The 23,483-nt window shown below is 43.6% G+C and overlaps 5 protein-coding genes across 5 annotated transcripts; 2 read left to right on the top strand and 3 right to left on the bottom strand.

The window, feature by feature from the left end:
* Nucleotides 1-843: 843 nt before the first annotated feature.
* On the bottom strand, nt 844-4,482 carry LOC143151024 (vitellogenin). The gene is made up of 3 exons (XM_076319746.1): nt 4,367-4,482; nt 2,841-3,514; nt 844-1,780 (listed from the first exon to the last, which is right to left on the bottom strand). The coding sequence occupies exons 1-3, from the start codon at nt 4,401-4,403 to the stop codon at nt 1,535-1,537; spliced, it is 957 nt and encodes a 318-aa protein (XP_076175861.1). The 5' UTR covers nt 4,404-4,482; the 3' UTR covers nt 844-1,534.
* Nucleotides 4,483-5,513: 1,031 nt separating this feature from the next.
* Nucleotides 5,514-8,419, bottom strand: LOC143151658 (uncharacterized). Its single transcript, XM_076321007.1, has 3 exons — nt 8,359-8,419; nt 7,554-8,137; nt 5,514-7,467 (listed from the first exon to the last, which is right to left on the bottom strand). The coding sequence occupies exons 1-3, from the start codon at nt 8,417-8,419 to the stop codon at nt 7,258-7,260; spliced, it is 855 nt and encodes a 284-aa protein (XP_076177122.1). The 3' UTR covers nt 5,514-7,257.
* A 406-nt stretch (nt 8,420-8,825) lies between these two features.
* On the bottom strand, nt 8,826-10,754 carry LOC143151761 (uncharacterized). Its single transcript, XM_076321211.1, has 2 exons — nt 10,156-10,754; nt 8,826-8,937 (listed from the first exon to the last, which is right to left on the bottom strand). The coding sequence occupies exons 1-2, from the start codon at nt 10,432-10,434 to the stop codon at nt 8,860-8,862; spliced, it is 357 nt and encodes a 118-aa protein (XP_076177326.1). The 5' UTR covers nt 10,435-10,754; the 3' UTR covers nt 8,826-8,859.
* A 2,833-nt stretch (nt 10,755-13,587) lies between these two features.
* Nucleotides 13,588-15,183, top strand: LOC143151760 (uncharacterized). The gene is made up of 2 exons (XM_076321210.1): nt 13,588-13,746; nt 14,557-15,183. The coding sequence occupies exons 1-2, from the start codon at nt 13,744-13,746 to the stop codon at nt 14,968-14,970; spliced, it is 417 nt and encodes a 138-aa protein (XP_076177325.1). The 5' UTR covers nt 13,588-13,743; the 3' UTR covers nt 14,971-15,183.
* A 139-nt stretch (nt 15,184-15,322) lies between these two features.
* LOC143151762 (uncharacterized) lies at nt 15,323-22,908 on the top strand. The gene is made up of 6 exons (XM_076321212.1): nt 15,323-16,097; nt 16,972-17,028; nt 17,149-17,253; nt 17,715-18,424; nt 21,981-22,031; nt 22,125-22,908. Exons 1-6 carry the CDS (start codon nt 16,013-16,015, stop codon nt 22,905-22,907), a joined length of 1,791 nt encoding a protein of 596 aa, XP_076177327.1. The 5' UTR covers nt 15,323-16,012; the 3' UTR covers nt 22,908.
* The last annotated feature ends 575 nt before the right edge of the window (nt 22,909-23,483 follow it).

Here is a 23,483-nt window from a genome sequence, read left to right as displayed (position 1 = left end):
GATTGTACAAGTGTATTAATTCAGAAAATTTAATTCTTCGTGTTCCACGCGCAATAAATTCTACATTTATTGAATGACCTAGAAAACAATTCTTTTTTGTATAAAAACAGCAAGGATTTCAATTTAGTTTCACGTATCGCATATGAAATAAATATCAGATTCGTCGAACGAGCGAATCGGGGAATGTATACATATATATATATATATATATATTTATATATATTTATACATATATAGATATATATATAGAAAAACGTGTATTTTTATATTTTTATTCGAGACTGGTAATTATTTCACCTAATTTAGAGCGATGATGTTCGAATTCGACAGAACGTTGGGTCAAGGGGAAACAAATTACTATATCGATTCGCCACGTCCCCTTTATCGCACTCGGCCGACTGTGCTCGGGTGAATACGTGCAAACTATTACGGATTATATTACACGCGAAATCTCGATATCGTAATATACGATAAACTAAATTTAAATGTACAATAATTCTCATAGTACAAAATACTTTTCTATTTGTAAAAAGGACATCGATCGAAACCATCGTTTCTCGATCGTTTCGTTCTACGACAACTCGAGGGAAGATCGAAACAATGACTATCCTCCACTGATATCCTTTCCACGAGAAAAACGTGTCGTTACAATCTTTCGGTAATGTCGAAGGAATTACAATTGCGTTGTCGCTCGAAAATTCTCCCGTGCATTTTTTCCTATCATTGTATCCTCTCGATGTACGAAAACATAACAGAGGAATGTATCAATGCACGAGAATTTGTATACAGGAATATTTAAATAGGCTAAAAGTTACAAAAAAGAGTATTTCGATATACAATAACTCGCAGAGGAACGACTCGTTATACGAGAATTTATATACAGGAACGTTTCGATACGCTGAAAATGATATAAAGAAATATTTCGATGCACAGGCTGTCCCAATCGTCATCGGTCGATTTGAATTTCGCGCTACTTTTGAAACCTCGAACCGATTGATCTGAAACTCGACACGTATCGTCCAGACGGATGGGAAATTAATCTAGAAAAATTACATAGTGAAAGAACGCGTGGAAATTATTCGAGCGTATTGCGAAGAATCGCGATCTTCGAAAAAAAGTAAATCGACCGGTGACGACTGGGACACCCTCCATGAGAACTCGCTGTACGAGAACTCGTACAGAGGAACATCTCAATGTACGAGAACTCGTATAGGAAACATCTCCAACAAGAGAACTTAAAAACGATAAAGATCCTTCCATTCTGTACTATATTTCTTTCCACACAGAATTCGTTCTCGCGGAGAGAAAGCCAACGTGCGGTTAGCCAATGGTTTCTTACAGAAATGAAGAGTTTCTTTATTATTTACAGAGTCGAATGGCAATACAGTACACTACTCGCGAGAACAGCGATATCGGAGCGATGATCCCCCGTGAATCGTTGTAATTTCGTACAATGTGTCTCCGCGTGATCGCTGTTTCAACGCGCGTTGCGAGAACCTCCTGCGATGAGAATGAAGCAGCTCGAATGGCTCGATTAAGTCCTCATCGAAAAATTATCGCGCTGCGGACTTTCCATTGTCCAACCACCGATGAACATGCTCACCCGTTCGGGATTCTTCACTTCCGGTGGTCTGTCCTTCGCCGCCAGGATCGTGTCCAACCTCAGGTTTATGTTCTCGTAGAGCGTGGCTCTCTCGTAGTCTCTGATGATCGTAATCACGTTCGTGGTGCCTGACATGAACTCGGTGGACGTGAACACGATGTGGCTCTCGGACGAGCTCTGCAACAAATGAACATTTTGTACCAATCGTGTCACGTCACCAACAATTTCTTTATCCTTCGTTCTTGTATAACATTCGCAACTTACTCCGAAAGTTCTAACTTACACGCTAACGACTCGACCGAAATTGAATACGAAGAATTAGTCCACTATGAAAAAAGAAACTCGATCTCTGGATCTTCTCTACGCCTCCACCGTGTAAAAGAAACCGTACCGTATTATGTATCTCTTCAAACCTTGCAACGTTCGCGAATTATTAATACATCTTTACGTGTTCGTAACGACGAAAGTAGACAAACATGGACAATGTTAACGAGACTTGACATCGTTTCAATTGTTTCCCTCGAAGGAAAAGAATCTTAATTTATATCCAACGAATATAACCGACAGATATAGTTGGTTGTTTAATAACTTTTATCGTTTGATAAAACTTATCGAGCAACCTAGTACTATAGTAGTACTATACTCGTTTTATCGTTCGATAAAAGTTATTAAACAACTCAGTACATTTGCTAAATGTATCCAAGTGGTCAGTTGCAAATGCAAAGAAATGTTATCGAAACTTAACATCGTTTCAATTATTTCTCCAACTCGAAGAAAAAGAATCTCAATTTATATCCATCGAATATAACCGACAGATATAGTAGGTCATTCGATAAAACTTGTTGAGCAACCTAGTACTGTACTATTGAATAAGTTTTATAGGACGACAAAACTTATTAAACAACCCAGTACATTTGCTAAATGTATCCAAGTGGTCAGCTCCAAATGCAAAGAAATGTTATCGAGACTTAACATCGTTTCAACTATTTCCCCAACTCGAAGGAAAAGAATCTCAATTTATATCCATCGAATATAACCGACAGATATAGTGGGTCGTTCGATAAAACTTGTTGAGCAACCTAGTACTGTACTATTGAATAAGTTTTATAGAACGACAAAACTTATTAAACAACCCAGTAAATTTGCTAAATGTATCCAAGTGGTCAGTTGCAAATACAAAGAAACAATAGATGAAAGAAACAAGGGGTATTCTAAACATCCCTCGTTGAGTACTCACAGCAGAGGACGTGACGTCACTGTACTGTCTCGTTGTGTCCGCGCTGCCAAAGAAGTAGGGTACGTTGTGGGTGCACATGTTCAGATTCCTGACCTTCCGTATCTGAAGCAGTTGTCCATCCGTGACCCCGTAGATGGTCTCCAGCACGTAGCCGCGATTTCTATGAAGCGGTTGATTGGTCACGTGACGACTGAACGAGAAGATGGTCGCGCACTCCCCCTGGGTGAAGTTCTCCATCGCCTCGAACGTGTCCTCGTAGGCTGGTATCATCGATCCGATGTTCAGCTGGCCCACGATCACCCGTATCATCTCCAGCTCGAGTGGCTGGATGTTCTCGTTTACCAACAGGCTGTGCAGGCCCTGTTCCGTGAATTTGATCTCGAACTGGTCCGGATAGATCTCGTACGCCATTTGTCGGTTCACGGGGCTCGCTGGTAGCCCTGGTAGAGACGGATCGAGCACTTCGGTCACGAAACTGTCCGCTATCGAGTCCTCGAAGTGACAACTGAGCACGTGGTGGTGTAGATAACCCTTCGGTTGGCACACCAGCTTCGAGGCGACGTTCAATCTGATGCTGGTGTAGCTACCCTCCGGGATCGCGGTTGAGTTTACTTGAACCTCGAACGTGTACACCGGTCCATCCATCCAAGGAAGGTCCACGGTGACTCGTGCGGCTGGAAAATTATTATCAACGATTGCGCGTTGTTCTCTTAACGTTCTTTTAATCGTTCGATGAGGATTTCATTTGATTCTGGATCGATGAATGGGTGGTAGTGTTTTAGGAACCTTTGGAGAGGAAGTAAATCTATCGGGGAGTTTCAAAGAGGAAAATATACACATCGAAACTCGAACTTGAGATCGATCAAAAAACCGAGGTCGAAGAATTTTATTTCATCTCTCTCTAGTTAACATCGAGAAACATCTCGTACATTTCTCGAGAGAGAAGTACACGTTCACCTTTGTACACTTACCATCGTCTAATTTACACTCCAACCGATATCTACTTGCCACGAGTAATTTCTCTCGATTGTCTTCCTCTCTTTCGAAAAATACCTACGCGCTGGATGATTGACTAGCATCGAAATAGTATTCTCGAATAAATATTCCACGTTCGATCTTGAAAAAAGGAACAATCAAACTCGAATTCCCCGTCTACGAACGATAACGTCCGATTCGAATCTTCCTTTCGCTACGATCCCCTGTGTGGATACATTTCGAGCGTGGCGCGAGCGCTTATCGCGCCAGACAGACCACGCGTGTACGCGAATTGAATGATTGAGCGGTTCGAATTAGGCCGATTAGAGACCGGCAGGTCGGTAGTCTTCGACGCTGCGCGGGCCGTCTCTCTCGTTGCCGGTTTCTTCGTAGTTTCGTGTTTTCAGCCGGCGAACGCGAGCGTTGCTCGTCACCGTTCGCCTGAATCGCGAGTCGGCCGGTCTCGAGGAGTATTTCACGTGCGACGACGGCGCAGAACTCGCGACAGGATTGGCCGGGTCGCGTGTACGTGTACGTGGTGTGTGGCTTACCTAAGAAAAATGGCACCACCTGCAGCACTATGTTCATGGTGACACCGTGCAACGTTCGACTAACTTTAACGGAGTCACCGATGTTGGGGCCGCTCTTATACCGTGGCTAAACTGCACTACTGACCTCTTCTTACGATTAGCCAATTTACCGAAGCCGCTCTCTCTTTCCAGTAGGAAAATAAAGTGTGTGCACAGCCACGATAGATTTAGAGAATTGATACAGCGGTTCCAATCGGGGTCATGAAGGGACCCCAAGCCACCCGTTAACGCGCCATTTCGAAACTGGCTGACAATTACCCTACGTGTCAACGACCGTCGGTTATCATCGGCCCGAGCGAGCTGTGTTTCAATTCTGCTTCTTAATTCGAGGCCGTGGACATTTAACGCCGTTAAATCTCGATTTTCCGACTACGGTGACCGACACGGATCGAAACCGCACTCGATCTTCCGTCACTGCGAACGCTCGTTGGCCCGTCCGGTGGACATTCGGAAGAACATTTTTTTTTATCGACACTAACGTTTTTTCGGGACATCTTGCGACCAGGGTACAAAGATAACACCTCGGAGAGTGCATTGTGGTTTTTTCTAGAACTTCTTTAACTTCTAGTTGAGATTTAAAAAATATCCGGTAAATTATTCCAATTCGCAAGCTCTTGCACTGTAAGCTTCGCACCCCGTGAGAGATTATTATATAGGCGTAGGAAAAGAATTTTTTTTACCGACACTAACGTTTATTCGGGACATCTTGCGACCAGGGTACAAAGATAACACCTCGGAGAGTGCATTGTGGTTTTTTCTAGAACTTCTTTAACTTCGTGTTGGAAATTAAAAATATCGGGTAAATTATTCCAATTCGCACCGTAAGCTTCGCACTAAGTGAGAGATTGTTACACAGTTGTAGGAAAAGAATTTTTTTTGCCGACACTAACGTTTTTTCGGGACATCTTGCGACCAGGGTACAAAGATAACACCTCGGAGAGTGCATTGTGGTTTTTCTAGAACTTCTTTAACTTCGTGTTGGAAATTAAAAAATATCGGGTAAATTATTCCAATTCGCGAGCTCTTGCACTGTAAGCTTCGCACCCCGTGAGAGATTGTTATATAGGCGTAGGAAAAGAATTTTTTTTACCGACACTAACGTTTATTCGGAACATCTTGCGACGAGGGTACAAAGATAACACCTCAAAGAGTGCACTATGGTTTTTTCTAGAACTTCTTTAACTTCGAGTTGAGATTTAAAAAATATCCGGTAAATTATTCCAATTCGCGAGCTCTTGCACCGTAAGCCTCGCACTGCTTGAGAAATTGTTATACAGTTGTAGGAAAAGAATTTTTTCACCGACAGCAATATTTATTGGAATACAGCACGATCAAGGTACAAAGTTGAGACTCCAATCAGCGCGCTGTAATCTTTTTTCTAACTTACATTGTATGGAAAATAAAAAAATATTACTGTACACGTGTCTCGAAATAGTTACACGCTTCCAAGTGTCGAATGTTTTGCTCATTATCGCTCGATATCGCCAAAAGAGTCATTTTTCCTAAGTATCCGAGTAAACAATAGAGATAAAAATCGATTGCATAAATTCCATTCATCTTATCCAATACTTTCGATGTTTCTACAATTCGCTGACTACCTATTTCCGTTTCTAGCTCTGTCAGCGTTACATTTAGCGAATCTTCTCTCAATTAGAATCTTTTGTAACAGTTCGATCGCATACCTTACACGCTTTTGCGTCGAATATCTGATAAATAAATTTCGATACCGCGAAACCGTTTTCACGAGAGCCCATCGAATGAAATTCGTACAACCGAATCGGAGATCAAAACACTCCAACGATTATTACAGTCGCTCGTGTATATCGTTTAACGTGTCTGTGAGAAAGTTTATAAAAAGATCAACTACTTGGGGGACGAATTACCAAGTGTTAATCAATACCAAAGATTCGTGCGTCATCTCGAGCAAAATTCGCTAATTAGACGCCGGAGCTGAACATCCGTCTGTTGTATACTAACTTAAAATCGATAAATTATACGGCTCGATGCATTTTCGCTCCGAGGGAAATGCGTAGTCATACGAAATCTGTGTTTCGAAGAACGAAATCGGACTCTGTTCTGCTAATTACCTCGGAGATACTACGGACAATCTTCTCTGTTAATTGATTCAACACGGTAACTTTTCAAGGGAGCGACTCTGCATCGTGTCTGGCACGCATTTCCCATCCGAAAGATGCAACATATTTCGAATCGAATTACCAAACGATCGAAAACCGTTAAAAGAAAGAAATCGACACGTGTAACGAACTTTTAAAACGTTTTCTATCATCGCCACGTATTCCCGAAGTAAATTATTTCGACTTTCAGAATTAAAGGATCACCCGTTAACCGATACCTTTCCCCATAATTGTAATTCGGCCACTTCCACGTATTACGGGGATTACAAATTTATTTATTCCGCGGCCGATGTTAACTCTACCGAATTAACAATGCATTGTTGCGGGTGTAGGAAAGGTGGGACCTCTTTTAACCTGTTATTCCCCGAAGTAATAATAGATACATTACTCGAAAACATAATTTCGCGAATTGTTTCGAACAATGAACGATACGATATGCCAACAGCATCGAACAGATGCTCCGTGATATTCCAAATTGTTATTCAACTGACATCAAATCGATAGAATGGCAATTAGAGAGGGAAATGGTAAATAAATTGCCTAGTAGATTTCAACCCGCACGTAGATTCTATGATACAGAAAAATTGTCCAAAGACGTTTGTCTGATATCGTAAATCGATCGGTAATTAAAATTATCGCGATTTCAAGAAGGATGGCACAATTGGCGAGAATGGTGAACGGTGAAGATAAAGACACGCGAGGAAATCGTGACAATTTCTAGTACGACGATCTTCTTGCATAGGTGATAGTCTTCTCGTTAAGTGGACGATAGTAGCTCTGTGCAGGTTCGACGGAGACCAGAGTCAGGCGAATATTGTCGAGAACGAAGCCAATAGTTGTTCCATTGGCGTTGCACACGTCAATGGAGTTGTAGCTCTCGGTGGTAAAGTTCGTGTTGGAGATGCACATACGATGAACGGACCATTGCTGAAAACGTGCGAGAAAATTACTTAGAAACGTTCCTAGTGTGCAACAAACCCGTAAATCTCCTACCCGGCTCGAAAGCCTCTCACCAATTTCTGAATAGAATCACCAGGGATTCGGTATTGTCCAAAGAGCTCCGGCCTGTAAACCGAATCAGAGCTACACTCGTCCGTGTATAACTGTTTACAAATCTCGACAGCCTGTTCGATCGGTTCATTAATTGGACATTCGAGCAGGAAGCCTTTGTTCGTCGTTTGATTATCCAACTTCGACCTGGTAACGTTATATCGAACGTTGCAACTTTTCCTCGTTTCGATCTCGTCCAGTCTCGACCACGCACCCAGGTGATTCCCTATCAGTGGGTACAGGTCTCTCCAGGAACTGGTGTCCTCGAATTCGTAGCTCACGAACCCCTTGTCGTCGAAGATCATCTCGAAGTACTCGTTCCGGGTACCTTGGTCCACGCTGTAGCTGTTCTTGGACAACTCGTTCTCCAAACGACACTGTAGCCCGTCAGGTTCCCTTGGACGACATCTCAGAACGATCACCAGGTCTCTCCAAGCACGTGTTCCTTCCGTGTTGGTCTCCAGGTTCGTGACTCTCCGAACGGTGAGGTTGTACGTGTACTCCGGGCCGTGGTGCCATCGCTCCTCGTCGTTCGGTAGCCTCACGGCTGTAAAAGAAATGAATCGTTGAAAGATGGAGATCGGGGTCAATCGCGTGGCTCGCGCGTACCGCAAAGAAATTTTCGACAAACGGGGCTGAGCGAGTGGCGCACTCGGTGTCAACGTTTTATCTCGTTACGGGCTGACCCGTCCTTCGTGAATCATTGCCGGTTGCTCCGGCGGTAACCGGTCATGACTGTTAATCGAGCAATTGGGGGACTCGACTCACCTAGGAGAAACGGCACTACGATAAAGTTCATGTCAGTCGCTGCTCGAAACAATATTGTCATCCCTGCCCGACGCTACCGAGCTTTTATATCCTTGTGACGCAGACTCGTAGTGGGATGGGACTCTAACCGAGTTCCCACAATCGCCAACACGAATTCGAAGATTCTCTCTTGCGGAGGAAGGAGCTTTTTTGTATTGTGAGCAGTTGTAAAGATTACTTCTGGGTCAAGGGACTGCAGCTGTACGCAATTGAGGTGTATGGACAGTGCAATTTTTGTCGAGTTTCTGACCCTCGAAGTTGGCCTGAAACATTTAATCGAATAGGATTTGTAATTTTTTGCCAAGTGACTTCTTTTTAGGATAGTACAGTAGAGTATGTTTGTGATCATTTTGGGATTGGTAGGTATTACGTGAGAATGGATTGGCAACACGAATTCGAAGATTATCTCTTACGGAGGAATGAGCTCGTGTACTGTGAGCAATTGTAAAGATTACTTCTGGGTCAAGGGACTGCAGCTGTACGCAATTGAGGTGTATGGACAGTGCAATTTTTGTCGAGTTTCTGACCCTCGAAGTTGGCCTGAAACATTTAATCGAATAGGATTTGTAATTTTTTTCCAAGTGACTTTTTTCTAGGATAGTACAGTAGAGTATGTTTGTGATGATCAGTTTGGGGTTGGTAGGTATTACGTTTAAATAGATCGCGAAAAATTACCATTTTCGAAAGTAGTTCCATCAATGTTTGGAGAACCTTATGTTTAAGGTATCGTCTATTAAGTTCTCAGGATTCGAGAAGCAATAAAGTTTCAGCGAATGAAGGATAATAATTTGGGAAATTGTACGGTTGTGTAAATGGATGGTTTTATATTATCGTGGATTGAAATATTTGTTAATTTGTTATCGGACGTATTTAATAAAGATTGACCTGATATTGGTTCCTATATTTAGATTTGATTCGTATTCGTAATCAAAAACCGTTGATAATGCACAATAGTGTCGTAAAGGAAGTAAGGTACAGTTTCGTTCGTTTGAAGAAAAAGGAGAAACGGGTGGGTGGAGTGTATAATCAAGCAGCATCATTGACAAGGACCTTGAAAGTGACATTTATCTCGTAAAGCGGAGAGAGTAATTTTGTCATTATCGCGTTGATCAACTGCAATGATCTCGTTTGCAACACTAAATTAGATGACGTCGACTACTGGCGCGATGATAGGCGAAATGGTGGTTTTCCGTAAATATCGTATAAATTTAATTTCGTGTTTGTGATCGAACCGCGCCGGCCAAGTTTCACGGTGTGTAAAATCGATTCTGCGAAACGAGCTTTTTAAATTCGATAAAATTGCAAGATCGATATTTTATGTTTCTCTTCCTCGACAAAGAGTACGGTAAATCTTTATTCTCTTCGGGATTATATGTACGCGATTAAATGTGAATTTCGTAAAATACTTGGCACGTTTCACGTTCCTTTAAAGAGAATATGTCGATTTGCTATCCGTCGCTGTGCAATAAACGTTTCCATTGAAATCAACACGAAAGTTACGGTTTGCTGAAAGTACGGTAAGTTAGCAGAGATGGCGACACCAGACACCGAAAGGATTTTAGTAAACTGATGACACTCGAAGAGCACGGATAAAATTCAGGATTTGGATCCTTGTATCGTTCGGTTTAAAAGGTACTTCGTTCAGCTACATAACCGATAAGTGTATAAATAATTGTTGCTCGAATTCGTCATTTCACCGTGTTTTTGAGTTAACGATTGCAACCTCGAGTAGAAAATATTCGTATATTGTCTACTTACTCGTGTAAGTACGGTACGTTGAGTCGCGATCGAAAAGATCTTGGTAATTCTCCTTTGAATTTTGAGAGAACGATTATGGATCGCTTCGTACCGTAATATCGCAACCGTGTACGTGCTATTGCGCTCTTTCGTTTTCTCGAACTGCACTGTTCCGTAAATGTTTACGTTTTCGTGGACTCTATAGAAGCGGTAAAGGTTAATAATTAAATTTCCCGATTTCTCCGTTGCGTTTGTATCACCCCTGTGGTTTGAAAATGAAAAACACGATGCACTTTGCATAGTTTCGCGGTAATTTACGAAAACGTATCATTGTTCGTTTCGCAGTTCGGTAACGGGATTGCTACACGGCCGAAAAAGGTTTTTCCAGCCAGAAGTCGGTATAGCCATCTTGTGATTCGAAACTGCAACTAAAAGTTGTCGATCGACGCGACGTCGGTCGATGTGGAATGCTGTAATAACGCACTTTTACATCTGTTACATAGGTAGCAGCTCCAGAGACTCAAAGCGAATTTGTAGATAATGAATTTCGATTTTCGTAACAAATACTGCCACCGTCTATGATGTAAACAACATTACATCGCAGATACATTTGAAACTCGCGGATGTATAAATGATCGCTGATTCACAAAGTAGTACACGTTCCTGGGAAACACGATCGTGAACGATTATGACCTATTAACATAATAACGAATACGATTACCTTTAAAATGGTTATAGAATAATATTTTTACGGAAGTGAGTTCTTCCATAAACAGAAGTGTGCACTGCAGCTAAACATGTCACGCTTTTGACAAGGTTAAGAGAAAAGGCATAACGATTGTTAATTCACTGATTTTTTCCTCGTACCTGTCATTTAAATATAAAAAAACTTCAACCTGTTCTGTATAAAGAATGGTTCAAAGGAAAACATTTATATCGTCTAAATATTCTATTGTGAGCAGGCTCACAATGAACATACTTTTCGCGATCATATATCGTTCACAGATTTCCACGGTAAATGTAGTCGGTATGAGAACGTGTCCTCCTTATGAAAACAGGAAAACTCATTTCAAACAGGTTTCCAACGGTAAATAAATTATAAATCTAATTATCCTGTAATATAACGGTGTACAACCGGGGATACGCATGATATTTTCCAATGTACACACTACGCACTTTATGTTTTGGTTTGTACTTTACATTTATATCAAGGGAAATAATACGTACTTTGTTTCATGTTGATTCATCATCTCTGGTTAGGAAAAGTTACAAATCATTCATTTACTTTGATCAATTCTTTACGTAATAACCTACAAATAAATATTCAATTTTCACGATACAAAAATATTCCTACAGTTTACGATACCAATATATAATCGCACTCCTCTTTTGAACAATTCTCTGGTTCGTTACTTTCAATGGTACGTACAGTCTGATTTAATTCATCTCATCGTATTAAATATTGACGTGAGTACCCTATTATTCGAGTGGTCAGTCTTTCCATAACCTCTTTGCATGCTTCCGATTAGTCTTTGTCCACACATGAATCTTCAAGAAGGAATCTTATCGTAAACGCAACTATAAATGTCAGAGTTCAGAAAAAACTCATTCGAACGAATAGAATGCTTTACAGTGTGCATCGTTCCTATGACGTAAACAGTAAACGAAATTGAGACGTACATATTTCTCACCGAGTTTCGATAGTTCGATTGCGTCGAATGCAATTCGCAAGTTGTCAATCGCGAAACGTAAGTGTAGTGACGCTTTCTTTTATGCCAAACTAAGCAAAGGAATGTAATTGCGTATGTAATATAAGAAACAAAAGTTTTGCTTGTCATCTCAGCTGGATTGAATGAACGTGGTATATACACAAGTACTTGTTTTTATTTCAGAATGAACTTTCCCACGTTGGAGTTTCAAGGTGAATTGGGGAAAACCCTGTATAATATCAGATCCGTAGGATCTCGACGGCTTCGTCCACAGGACAAGTAAGTTGTAGATGTGACCCTGATAGTATCAGTGTCATCAGATGATGGTATAACTTATTACTGCTTTCTTATAATTTATTTTTAACCAGAAGCGGTGACACACACGACCAAGGGAACAGGAAACCATAGTGGCTTTCGGATGATGCGTGAGTATAGTCAATACGAATGTACGGTCACTATTTTGTGCTCCTGATATTTCCACCATTCTCGTTACATTTTATCGAGCTTGGACGATAACGGTAGGTTTTTTATCGATTGAAAAGTTTGCGGCATAAGTAAACGTTAAAATTGTGCGATTAATCTCAGACGCATCGCGCAAGACTGTTTTTGTTTACACTTTTCTTCGCTTCTTAAGATAACTTTTTCACTCGAAAGAAACGCTTTAAAGCGCCGCAATATTATCGACTCGCGCTGTATGCTTAAAACAACGACTTACCTTACAACGGCGCAATTTTAATCAAGAAAAGGATCGAATTATTTCCCAAGATCCGATACAATATATCAAGGCCGTGAACTATGCTCGCGTGAAAGAATTTCGCGAAGAATTTATCTTTCATACGGAGCGAAATACAGCGCAATTAATTAAATTCACTACCATTTCTGTTTTTACAATTATCACATTTAACCTCGTTCCGTTTGTACATTTTCACCGTATCGGGAATCGAATAAAAATCAAAACTGATGGTTTTAAAGGCGAACGAAGCCAGCCGTAAACCGCAATGAATATCAACGTTATATACCACGACAAATAACAACAACCTGTCATATAGAATCCAACAGTTGTTCGTTGGAAATAAACGATTTACAATTTCGTGCCGAGCGAATAAGAAATGAAATGCATATTCATTGTGCCCGAAGCTCACGAAATCCTTCGTTTCTGACATCCTTCCGTTCGGCAATTAAAGATAGTATATGTAAAACCTTTGTTTGTCTTTGTCCTGAAAATTCCTCCAATTATTGACAAACAAGTGAAGAAGTTATAAAAGAGAATGAAATAAAAAAACAAAAAGAGGTAAACGTGGAAAATGATTGTAGCCAATTAAGCACCGTGTTTTTTCCTTCTACGATTGTATTTACGTGCGCTTAGAATACATTTCGTTAACAATGAAAATATATTCTCTGTGAAAGTAATAACTGCCGAATAATAAGGGTAAGAACGCTCTCTGGAGAATCGAGTTGACGGTTATAGTTTAATTTTGGATATTCTCCTATCGTTGGATTTTGAGGCTAGGAATTCATTCGATTGTTCGATTGACACAATTCGAAGGATTTAACGAGGATTTGGTTCACCGATTGAAAAAGATATTAGTGTTGGTAACTTAATGAGTGCGTCGATGACGATGCTGGGTGTTTTCTCCCAGCGGCAAGTTTCACGTCTTAAAAGATGCGTATATGAGTGTGCCCGGGGAATCGAGCACGGGAAGTTGTGGCGATTTCCCATCGACGTGTGACTCGTTTGGTTCGTGGTGGGGATTCCGGTATCGGTGGATTTATATACAAGAGGCATCATCGTCTCGAAGAGATTAGTTCCGTTCTGTGAATTCGAACGATCGGGGAGCTGTGGGAAAACAACATACTCGAAAATCCTGGGATTTCATCTTACCATTACTAAAGTAACATCATGGTAAGTCAATTTTACGTATCCTACCGATACGATAACTCGCGATAATCGGTCGATTTATAAAAACTTTGCGAATCACCAAGCTCGTGAAATTTCTGAATATCTTACCATTTTGAACGGGGAAGATTTCTGTAATACAAGTTACAAATATATACGTATAGGCTAGCATATAAATTATATAAAGAATCTTAAATTTAGGGATTACAAACCGACTTTTTTTTAGTAATAATAAATTAGTTATCGATTTAATTTTAGTAAAACTTAAAGTAAGCAAGTATCTCTGATTGTATATTTCATGATTCACGAATATGTAAAAGAGAATATTCAGGTAGAGGGCGCCGAAGACGTGCAATTAAAAACCGGTTCTCGCTTCAATTGTTTCTTATTTTGCAAATAATGTCTTACGATTTATTAAAATACCGTTGCATCATTTTTTCCTTGCACTATCGATGCGCAACATCGAAACAATCGTTGTTTACATATAAGTTAATCTAACATCGATAGTTTCTTTGCGAATTAATAACTGGTAAATATAACCTTAATGTATGCGGAAACAGGTCAAGCACCTGACTTTCCAGTACATACCACCAGAGGGCAATTGACATTAGCCTTAATCCGCGGATGTTAATTAGACAGTATTCCTGCGTATCTGAGACAGGGTTATCTCGGAGTTCGTTTTCGAAATAAACATTTCTTATCCATTGGCGTACCGTTAAGTTAATATTTCACGCATGCTCGATCGAATAATTTCATTTCCATCGAATGTATCGTTTCACAAAGTGTCGCTGAATTGATTGCGATTTAACGTTGTAGATTAAATACGTCGCAGTTTTGTTCGCCGTCTTTTGCTTGGCCCAGTCACAGAGGCCGCCTTACGCCGGAAATGCCAACCGCCGCTACCCTCAGGTTCTTCCGCAATATCTCGACGAACGAGCAGCGACTTCGACAACCACTGAAACGGTGGCGAATCGAATCGGAGAGAACGAAAGTTCGTCGTCGATGACAACCACCACGACCACCACCACATCGACGATTCCGCCCGATTTACCGGTCGACGCATTGGGAGACATCGAGTTAATAAACAGAATCAGAACCTGGCCGAAAGAGAAACAACCTTTCTGGTTTATCAATTGGCAACAGATTCAAGAACATCGCGGTGACACGAGGCATCGAACGCAACCCGTACAACCGGAATTGAATTCAAGATCGAACCTATCGAAATACTAGCACGCAGTGAAGAATTTCAAAAAAAAAAAATTTTGTTATGTCACGTTTCACGCGAGACGACAACACTGCCGTCTTTTCCTGCTAGTCACGTTCCATTCTCTCGCAAGAAGCGATCGAATCGATGAGATCTACTGTATCGACACAGGATTAACGTCCTATGACATAAGATAACTGGTAAAAAAAAACAAATACAATAATTTTTACGAAACAACACGTTCCCAGAATGTCTGCTCGAACATCGGGCGGGCCGTTTCTTATTTTCCACGCCGAAGGAAAATCCGCACTCGATCCACATTTTAAAACCGCGATTCTATCCCCGAGAGTAAAGCGCGGATAGAAAAAGAATCGACCGATCGTTCGCTCACGGTTCAACCGTTTATAATCGACCAGGGTGTTCGTGCCCGTCGACGAATTCTTCCTCTCCGAGTTTCGTATTTGAAACAGCCTGTTGCTTACAAAAGAGATAGATAATCGAGCGAGGTAAGTTCCGAGCGTGCTCGACGAAAGTCTTTCAAATTTGCAATCCACCTGCTGAGCGACGCGCGATCACCAATAAGGTATAACTACGAGACAGACGGGGCAGAAATCCGAGGCGTGCGATTGGATCGCCGCGCAAGTTGCGCACGAGTAAGTTGACTATACATCGGTGACGTCACAATAGTTCGTCCAATGCAGTCGCAGGAATCTCAGTAATAACTGTACGTGCGTGCCGTACGCCGAAGCGTGTTACTCGTACTCGGGCGTACAAACGAGAAAGAGGCACTATAGAAATCTCGGTCCGTGAAAGATGTTTCCCGACAGAGACATGCCAGACGGGATCCGCGTTCGATAGCTTTTCCATTCATAATACAGAAACAGGCATCTTTTACGAGCTAAATGTATTCGAGAAATCGGCGTGTTAAAGGAAAGGCAGACTGCACGCGACCCGCCGCCGCCGCCGTACCTGACAGTCCACGCGGCCCGGCCCCAAAACACTTTCGCCTCGCTATATACACACGAGAAATCGCATCGTGTTTCATTCACAACGCGAGCGCCACTGGCAATGTCGGGAAGTGACAGTCCAACATTCTTTCACGGCCAGCCCTGGTCCAGCTGGATAGAAAGAATAGGACGAGACAAGCCGTTGAGTAAGTGCGCTGAATCTCATCGAAAAGCTCGTTCGTTCGTTCGCTGTCGCTGCTCGGAACGCGACAACGACGAGCGTCCAGCTCCCGTGTACCTAACCTCAACTTCGATGCTCCTTTGTCCGTCGACTTGACGCACGGGCATCACGTTAGGGCCCCCTCGCACGTTTTTATTTAAACCGTTGCCAACAATTGCCTATCGGGGTAGTCGCGTTTTAACGTTTTATCGGGACGCGGAACGCGTTTTTACGGCCCATTTCGTTGACAATTATGTAATTCGTAACTAATACCGACCGTGAAATACACGGAGCGTCGAACGTTAGCTTTTAGCGTATAGTCTGCCGTAGATCGCTCTTTTGGATCTCGTTAAACGATATTGACCGGACGCGCTCTTCGATAGTTTTGCTCTGATAATTATATGTATTACTTGTACTTTTATATCTATCCTCTTTCTTTTTTCTCTCATATGAGATTTTATTGAAAGATTGTGCATGTACGAAATGTAAACATAATAAAAGTTGTTTACCAAAGAAGTTTGTGTTTTTTATTTCATGTTCTGCTTTTGAAACCAATAGAGATGTATGAAAATAATAATGTAAAGGAAAGATTTTATTGATATGAGACTAGCAATATCATAGAATTCACTATAATATAGAATTTATTATAATTGCATTTATAGTGTATTGAACATATACTGAAGTGTAAGATCAGTGCTGATAAACTTTTATCTTTTGGTTCTGAATAGTCATCTTGTCAATACATAGTAACTGTAAATTACATATATTGCCCATTCCAAATAATTGCTAATGAGATATGATGATATTAAGCGATAGACTATTTTATTGTTTGTTCCATAAAAGGATTCGGTTTGTTTCAGGCGATGAAGAAACAGAAGCTCAACTTTCTAGCTCAGTTACGCGTCTTGCGGCAGAAGGTAATTAGTATTTTGTAATACACAGTTCCCAATATTTTCATCCAATGATGGAAATATTCTATTCACCTTACAACGCGACATTGATGACTCTTTTCTAACCCGGATAATATTTTGTTACAGACATTGATTTATACGGATTTTGTCCAGAGAGAGACACTTTTTACACGGTAGTGTGCGAAACGTGCCATGCCATAGTGAAACCACAAGCTCTTATTCAACATATGGGTATGTCATTTTGTTACGGTATACTTTCATAGAATTAGTCGTGTAATTGTTTCGATTAGACTCGGCTTATTCTTCGTGCATAAATGTTTCTCAATTATTCGTTTCAAGGACTCATTTTGATTTTAAGCGTACGATAATGAACCACTCTGGCAGTAAAGTTAACACGTCAAATGCCAATGAGATAAAATATCTTCCTAATTTATGCATGCACTGTTACAAGCTTACATCGGTGCGTTCGATCCATCCATTGTCACAACACTTTTCGACAGGTGCCTTCAATTTTCAATAATCTGAGACACTTACACACCATAAATGGCTAGCAAAACAGATTGTACGAACGGAAAAGAAAAAGTAAAACGAAATCAGAAAAAAAAAAAAAAAAAAACCGGTAGCTTCTTTCTAGGCTGATTAATCACACTATACCTTACAACATTGTAAACATTGCTCATATTTTGCCGCAGAAAGTCGCCATCCTTCCGGCACGGTCAATTTTCCACCTCCCTCCACCCCGGTCGTAAAGCCTCCCGTGAAAACGCCCTATTGCAAAGTGTCGAAATTGAAAAAGACGCAGCCGTCGCCGCAGATCCCGACCGGGGCTAAGATCAATCACACGAGCGTGAAACGGACCGCGGACCAGCCGAGCATCCCGACGAGCTTGTCGTCGACCACGTTACCGATCGCCACGTCGCCGCGATCGCCTCTCGAGTCGCTGCCGGTACAGTCGACGAACGCGACCGGGACGGCGGTGTCCTCGAGCCCGGTGAAAAGTCCCGGGACGACGGGCGGTCAGCCTCGCCGGAAGAGGCTCAAGACGGATCGGTCGCTGCTCAAGGATCGCGAGTACGATCCCGACCGGCACTGCGGGGTCTGGAACGACGAGACCGGCAAGCCTTGCACCAGGTCGCTCACGTGCAAGGCGCACACGGTCTCGCTGCGACGGACGGTCCTCGGTCGGAGCAAAACATTCGACAAGCTCCTCGCGGATCACCGCGCCGCGAAAGAGATCCCAAACCGGCCGACGAAAGTAACCGTCACCGGGACCGTCACCGTATCCTCCGCCACCTCGAACCTCAACCCCCTGACACCCAACACCCCTGCCTTGACCGTCGAAACGGAAGCGCCCAGCTCGCCACCCGTTCTATCGCTGCCAGACACGTACCCACTGCCAAAGGTAAGAACCACTGTCGATCACGTTCTCTTACTTCCGCCTCTGTTGCATTCCTGGTAGGTGTACCACCACGGTGCGATCATCCGTTACCGCGGTACAGTGATTCCTCCCTCGAGGATCACATTTTTCTACACTCTCGCGTTTAATTGAATCGCGGTCCCAGTCGTCGTTTATATTTCAACAGCTCGAGCGACCGGTGGCTGTGGAATTGAAAACACCGGCTGGTGGGACTTCGATGCGATCTCGATACGCGACAATCGCTAATCGTTTCGTACGGACGCTACCGATGGATCGTCGTTGTTCAACCGACGACGATTCAGCGGTCACTCTCCCTTTCGTGGAATCGATCGCGAACGAAACCGAGACCGATATTCACCACCGATCCTCGCTTCTGGACGATCGACGGTTTTCCTTTGTTTTTCTTTTGTTCATTTTTTTCGATCTTTAAGCGAGGAATTACTGTACCATATCGGTTTTTCGTTCCTGTTCCATTTAACCTTTCGCCGCGGGCTAACGAGAGAATGGAACATTTCGGTTACCGAGAATCGAATTTAAAGTTGCGCGTTCCTTGCGGACCAACGTGCACGTACGCACCGGTGCGCGGTACTTCGACCGCAGGTACGCGGTGTACCTGCGTATACATTTATTCGAAGAGTGTGCGAAATAATTGTCCGTTGTGTTCGAAGCGCGTGTGTATTTTCGAAAAAAAATGTACGAAATAATCGTCCGTTGTGTTCGAAGCGCGTGTGTATTTTCGAAAAAAAATGTACGAAATTCGTCCGTTGTGTTCGAAGCGCGTGCGTATTTTCGAAAAAAAAATGTACGAAATAATCGTCCGTTGTGTTCGAAGCGCGTGTGTATTTTCGAAAAAAAATCTACGAAATTCGTCCGTTGTGTTCGAAGCGCGTGTGTATTTTCGAAAAAAAAAAGTGTACGAAATAATCGTTCGTTGTTTCGACTCGCGGACGATTGCACAGGGGAACGCGGACAACGCGAAATTTCGTACTCGATTTTCCTCGCGTGATTTTCACTTCGTGAACGTTCATTCGTCGGACTTCTCGCGGCGAAAGGGCGAAGGGATCGTTCTACTCGACGACGATCTGTAGATGGACCCGAGACGATGGACACACTCGCGTGGAATTCGGCGCGCGACTTTGCGTTCCCCGCGAAGGAAATGAAAGTTTTTTTCATTTATTCCGAGCGCACGGAAGGTCTTCCGTTTCGGTCCGAGATCTCTCGTGGACGCAGCGTTGTATCGACTCATTCACGGGGAACTACGTGATCGCACACCGTATGGTCGTGCGAATACCCACATCACACGAACCGCGAAACGTACCTCGATCGATTTAGGACGATACTTCCGATTTCTTTCGTAGCCTTTCGCTTCTGTTTTTTTTCCCCGTCAGTAATGTGTAATCTCGTAACAACGTCCTTTGTGAAGTGATATGATGCATGGTCTGGTAACACCGAGTTTTTATTTTTATTTTTATTTTTTTATTTCCTTTCTTTATGTGTAACGTGTACATTGAAACTTTCGTTTCTAGGCGTTCAGTAACGAACGAATCGTAACGCGAATTGATAACCGCCAAGTGGAAATTCTTTCACGGTCAATCGTGAAATAATTTTACACGCCCCGTCCCTTGCACCCTGTTTATTTCTGCGTTGGTGTTCGTCCGTTCGATTCGATTCGATTCGCGGGGCTCTCGTTACTGAATATTCATTATTTGCAATAATCGTTTTGTTTTAGTATTACGGTTCATTTATTCGAATCGGCGATAAACAGGGTCCGCTGTTTGTATACGGCAAACACAACAATCGGAGCGAAATATTCATTATAAATTCCTGAAAATGTTTCGCCTCGCTTTCGTCGTCACACCGACGGTACACGCCACGAAAAAACTGTGCGCGTTTGTCGAACGGTGTTTCACCTCCGAACGGTCGCCAATTTCTTAACTTTGGAACGCTCGAAAACGTAGACGAAGCCCGTTCAAGCCGAATCACCACCGGTGAATCTCGGGAAGCCTAAAAATTACGGAAACGTAACCACCTTTGGTTGACTAGCGGTGGTCCTTACCGTGCACCGTGCCATTTACTCGATGCAAATGATCGTTAATTGGATCGATCGCGATCGACGCTCGTGAAACTTCACCCTTTGCGAACGGACGTTTCGGAGCGCGTAAGTTCGATAAAACGGGACGATTTCGGAGCGCGTACGTTCGATAAAACGGAACGATTTCGGAACGATTATCTCGAAAAACGACTTTTCGTAAATTTTATTATTTTCATTCGATTTCCTCGCGTCAGACGAAGTAACGCGCGTGTACCTTCATCGTAATTCAAAGTCAATTGTTCCGCGACGAATGACACGCGTTATGGCGCGAAAATTTCTAACGCGCCCTGTGCTTCGAATATATTTCGCTAGCCAGTGTGAACGTTATATCGGAAACATTATCTTCGCGCGTCGATCAAATTACAATTGCATTTGGATTCAGAAGACGCTTTATCGTCGAGAATTCTTGATAATCTCTGTCCGTGAACTTGTTCCAAGTAGCGAAAATTTGTCGACCGTAAGATTATATTGCTTAATAACGGAAGTTATTGAGCTGTTCCCGATCAAAGTCCATGCGACTAGATAACCGAACGATTGAACAAACATGTTCGACGAAACGATCAAATTAGACAATGAGGAAAGATTTAGAAATTCTCCATACTTGTTTAAACGTTAGAGATATAGTATGACATTACCGAGAAACGAGTACACGAATTTGAAAAAGAAAAAACTCGTTCTTGTAACGACGAAAGCGCAACGTCGAGAAACGCGAATTCGAAGTACGTTCGCAAAAGTTTGGCAAAATTGAAGAAAGTTTGAAGATTTCTCGAGGGGATCGTTCCCCGTTGATTCGTGGCGAGGAGATTGTCAAGAATGTCCCGACCAGCGTCCAAAACGGTGAACACTGCACGTTACATCCCCGATGTCCGTTCGCGAAGGGTTGAACGCGTTGTATGGTCGCGCGTGGAACACGATTCCGTAGCGTCATTAAGAAATGTACGAATCTCGGCCGGGCTTCGACAAGCCGCACGGTGTTTCCACGAATCCAATGGGGACATCTCGCGTTCTAGAAAGAGTATCTGGATATCGTATCGGGCACTTGAACAGAATCCAGCCGGAGATCGGATATCGAAGACCAACAGGTGGCACGGTAATGCGGCCTGCTGGCAGTCAAAATTTAGTCGAGCCATGCTTTCGTGGTCGTCGGCCAGGTATCGATCGATACCCGTGAACTCTCTTCTCGTTTTCGTAGATCTCTTAAGACGCACTAGACACGGAACACCCAGCGCGGCTGGAGGCTAAGAAAATGCAAAAGAAAAAGAAAGAAACAAAAGAAAGAATGACAATGAACGGTATGTTAAGAGAAAACTAGAAACGAAAATGAAAAGAAATGGTAAAAGACGTAGCTGACGAAGATGGTTCGATCGACCCAGACGAGTCAGCCGCGACGGTAGTGCCGTAGCAAGGAGGGTGTCGGTTGATACCTGTTTTCTGTTTTTGTTATTGCAGGCTGTTGATTTGCTTTATCGGTGTCTGGCCCCGCATGGCTCCACTAAACCTGTAAGGCATGGTTTCTTTTGGGCACTTAAACGCCAACACCTCCTAAGGGCCGTACGATTCTTATTGCGAGTCGCCAACGCTTCTCTTTTTTAGACCAAGCTCGAAGAGGACTTCGCCAACGAGGAACTGAGGAGCCTGGAGTCGTCGATCGTGAACTCGACCGGTTCGTCGCAGTCGAGCTCGATGATGGCGCCGATATCCGTGGTGCTGCCTTCGTTGTCGCCACTGCCAGCCGTCAGCAACGACGACGACGACGAGTCGGTCGCCGCTTTGGTACCGAGCACCGCTTCCCCGGCGTTACCGGTGGTGACGGCCACCCTACCGGTCGCCTGTGCCCAGCCACCGTTAACCACCAACATCCTGGAAACGGAGACACCGGTGGACGTGAACCCGGAGACCGCGATGACCATCTACTCGCCGGTGTACAAGGACAAGTCGCAACTGGTGGTGCAGTTGCCGCGCACGAACAATATCGCGCATTCACCGGTGTCCAGGAGTTACCAGGTGCAGGCGTCGATGCCCAGCCTGATATTCGAGCCGATGGAGCAACTCGAGCAGCTGGAGCAACTCGAGCAACTCGAGCAGCACCACGCCCCGCAGATCAACGGGAAGAGACTGAACCACGCGAGCCACACGAGCCACACGAGCCACACGAGCCACCCGAGCCCGGTCGGCCAACGACAACCGAAGAGGACCAAACACGATTACCAGCAGGACCTGTCGGCGGCTATACAGGTCGAGGCGACGACCACGTCCTCGCCGTATCCCCATTTCGGGGACATTACCTGGTCGAACTGTCACCCGGAGCCACTGGCGGTCAGCCGGTGGCTTCGCATTTCGTCCAGCCGTAAGCAGTACAACTTTAATATTCACTGACATAAGACCCCACCCACTCCAGGCTGAGGACCTCGCGACCCGGGTGTTTGTCTCTACCTCCTGTTTTTATTTTTTTCGTCGTTTCGCGGGATCGGTTCAATCGCGGTCGTAACGACCGTCGTCGATCGGTCAGGTCCTCCGACGCCTATGGAGCATGGGCGTGTCTTGATGTACGGTGACGTCGATGTGAGCATGCGCACGGCGATCAGAAACTCGCCAAATGCGAACGTTACGGTTACCGGGTATCGTTGGACGAGTCGGCTCGACGAAACGGGACCTCGAGTTTCGTTTTCGACGCGCGTCGTCTACCGCGTCCGTGCGCCGATTTATCCTACCGGACGACCACCACCACCTAGACGACCACGACGACGACGACGACGACGACGACCGCGACGACGATGTTCGTCCATTTCGAAGCGTTCCGGCGACGCTCGTAACGCTTCGCGCGGATCATCGGCAAGCTCCGGGAGGGTTACACCGCGCACCACCACCTGACGAACGATCCATGACGCTTATGTTCGCTATCAGTAGAGAATAGAACGATTTCCACGGAGAGAGAGAGTGAGAAAGAGAGAA

The sequence above is a fragment of the Ptiloglossa arizonensis genome, chromosome 9, assembly GCF_051014685.1.
Source record: "Ptiloglossa arizonensis isolate GNS036 chromosome 9, iyPtiAriz1_principal, whole genome shotgun sequence".
NCBI lineage: Eukaryota > Metazoa > Arthropoda > Insecta > Hymenoptera > Colletidae > Ptiloglossa > Ptiloglossa arizonensis.
This window is presented reverse-complemented; position numbering and strand designations above follow the sequence as displayed.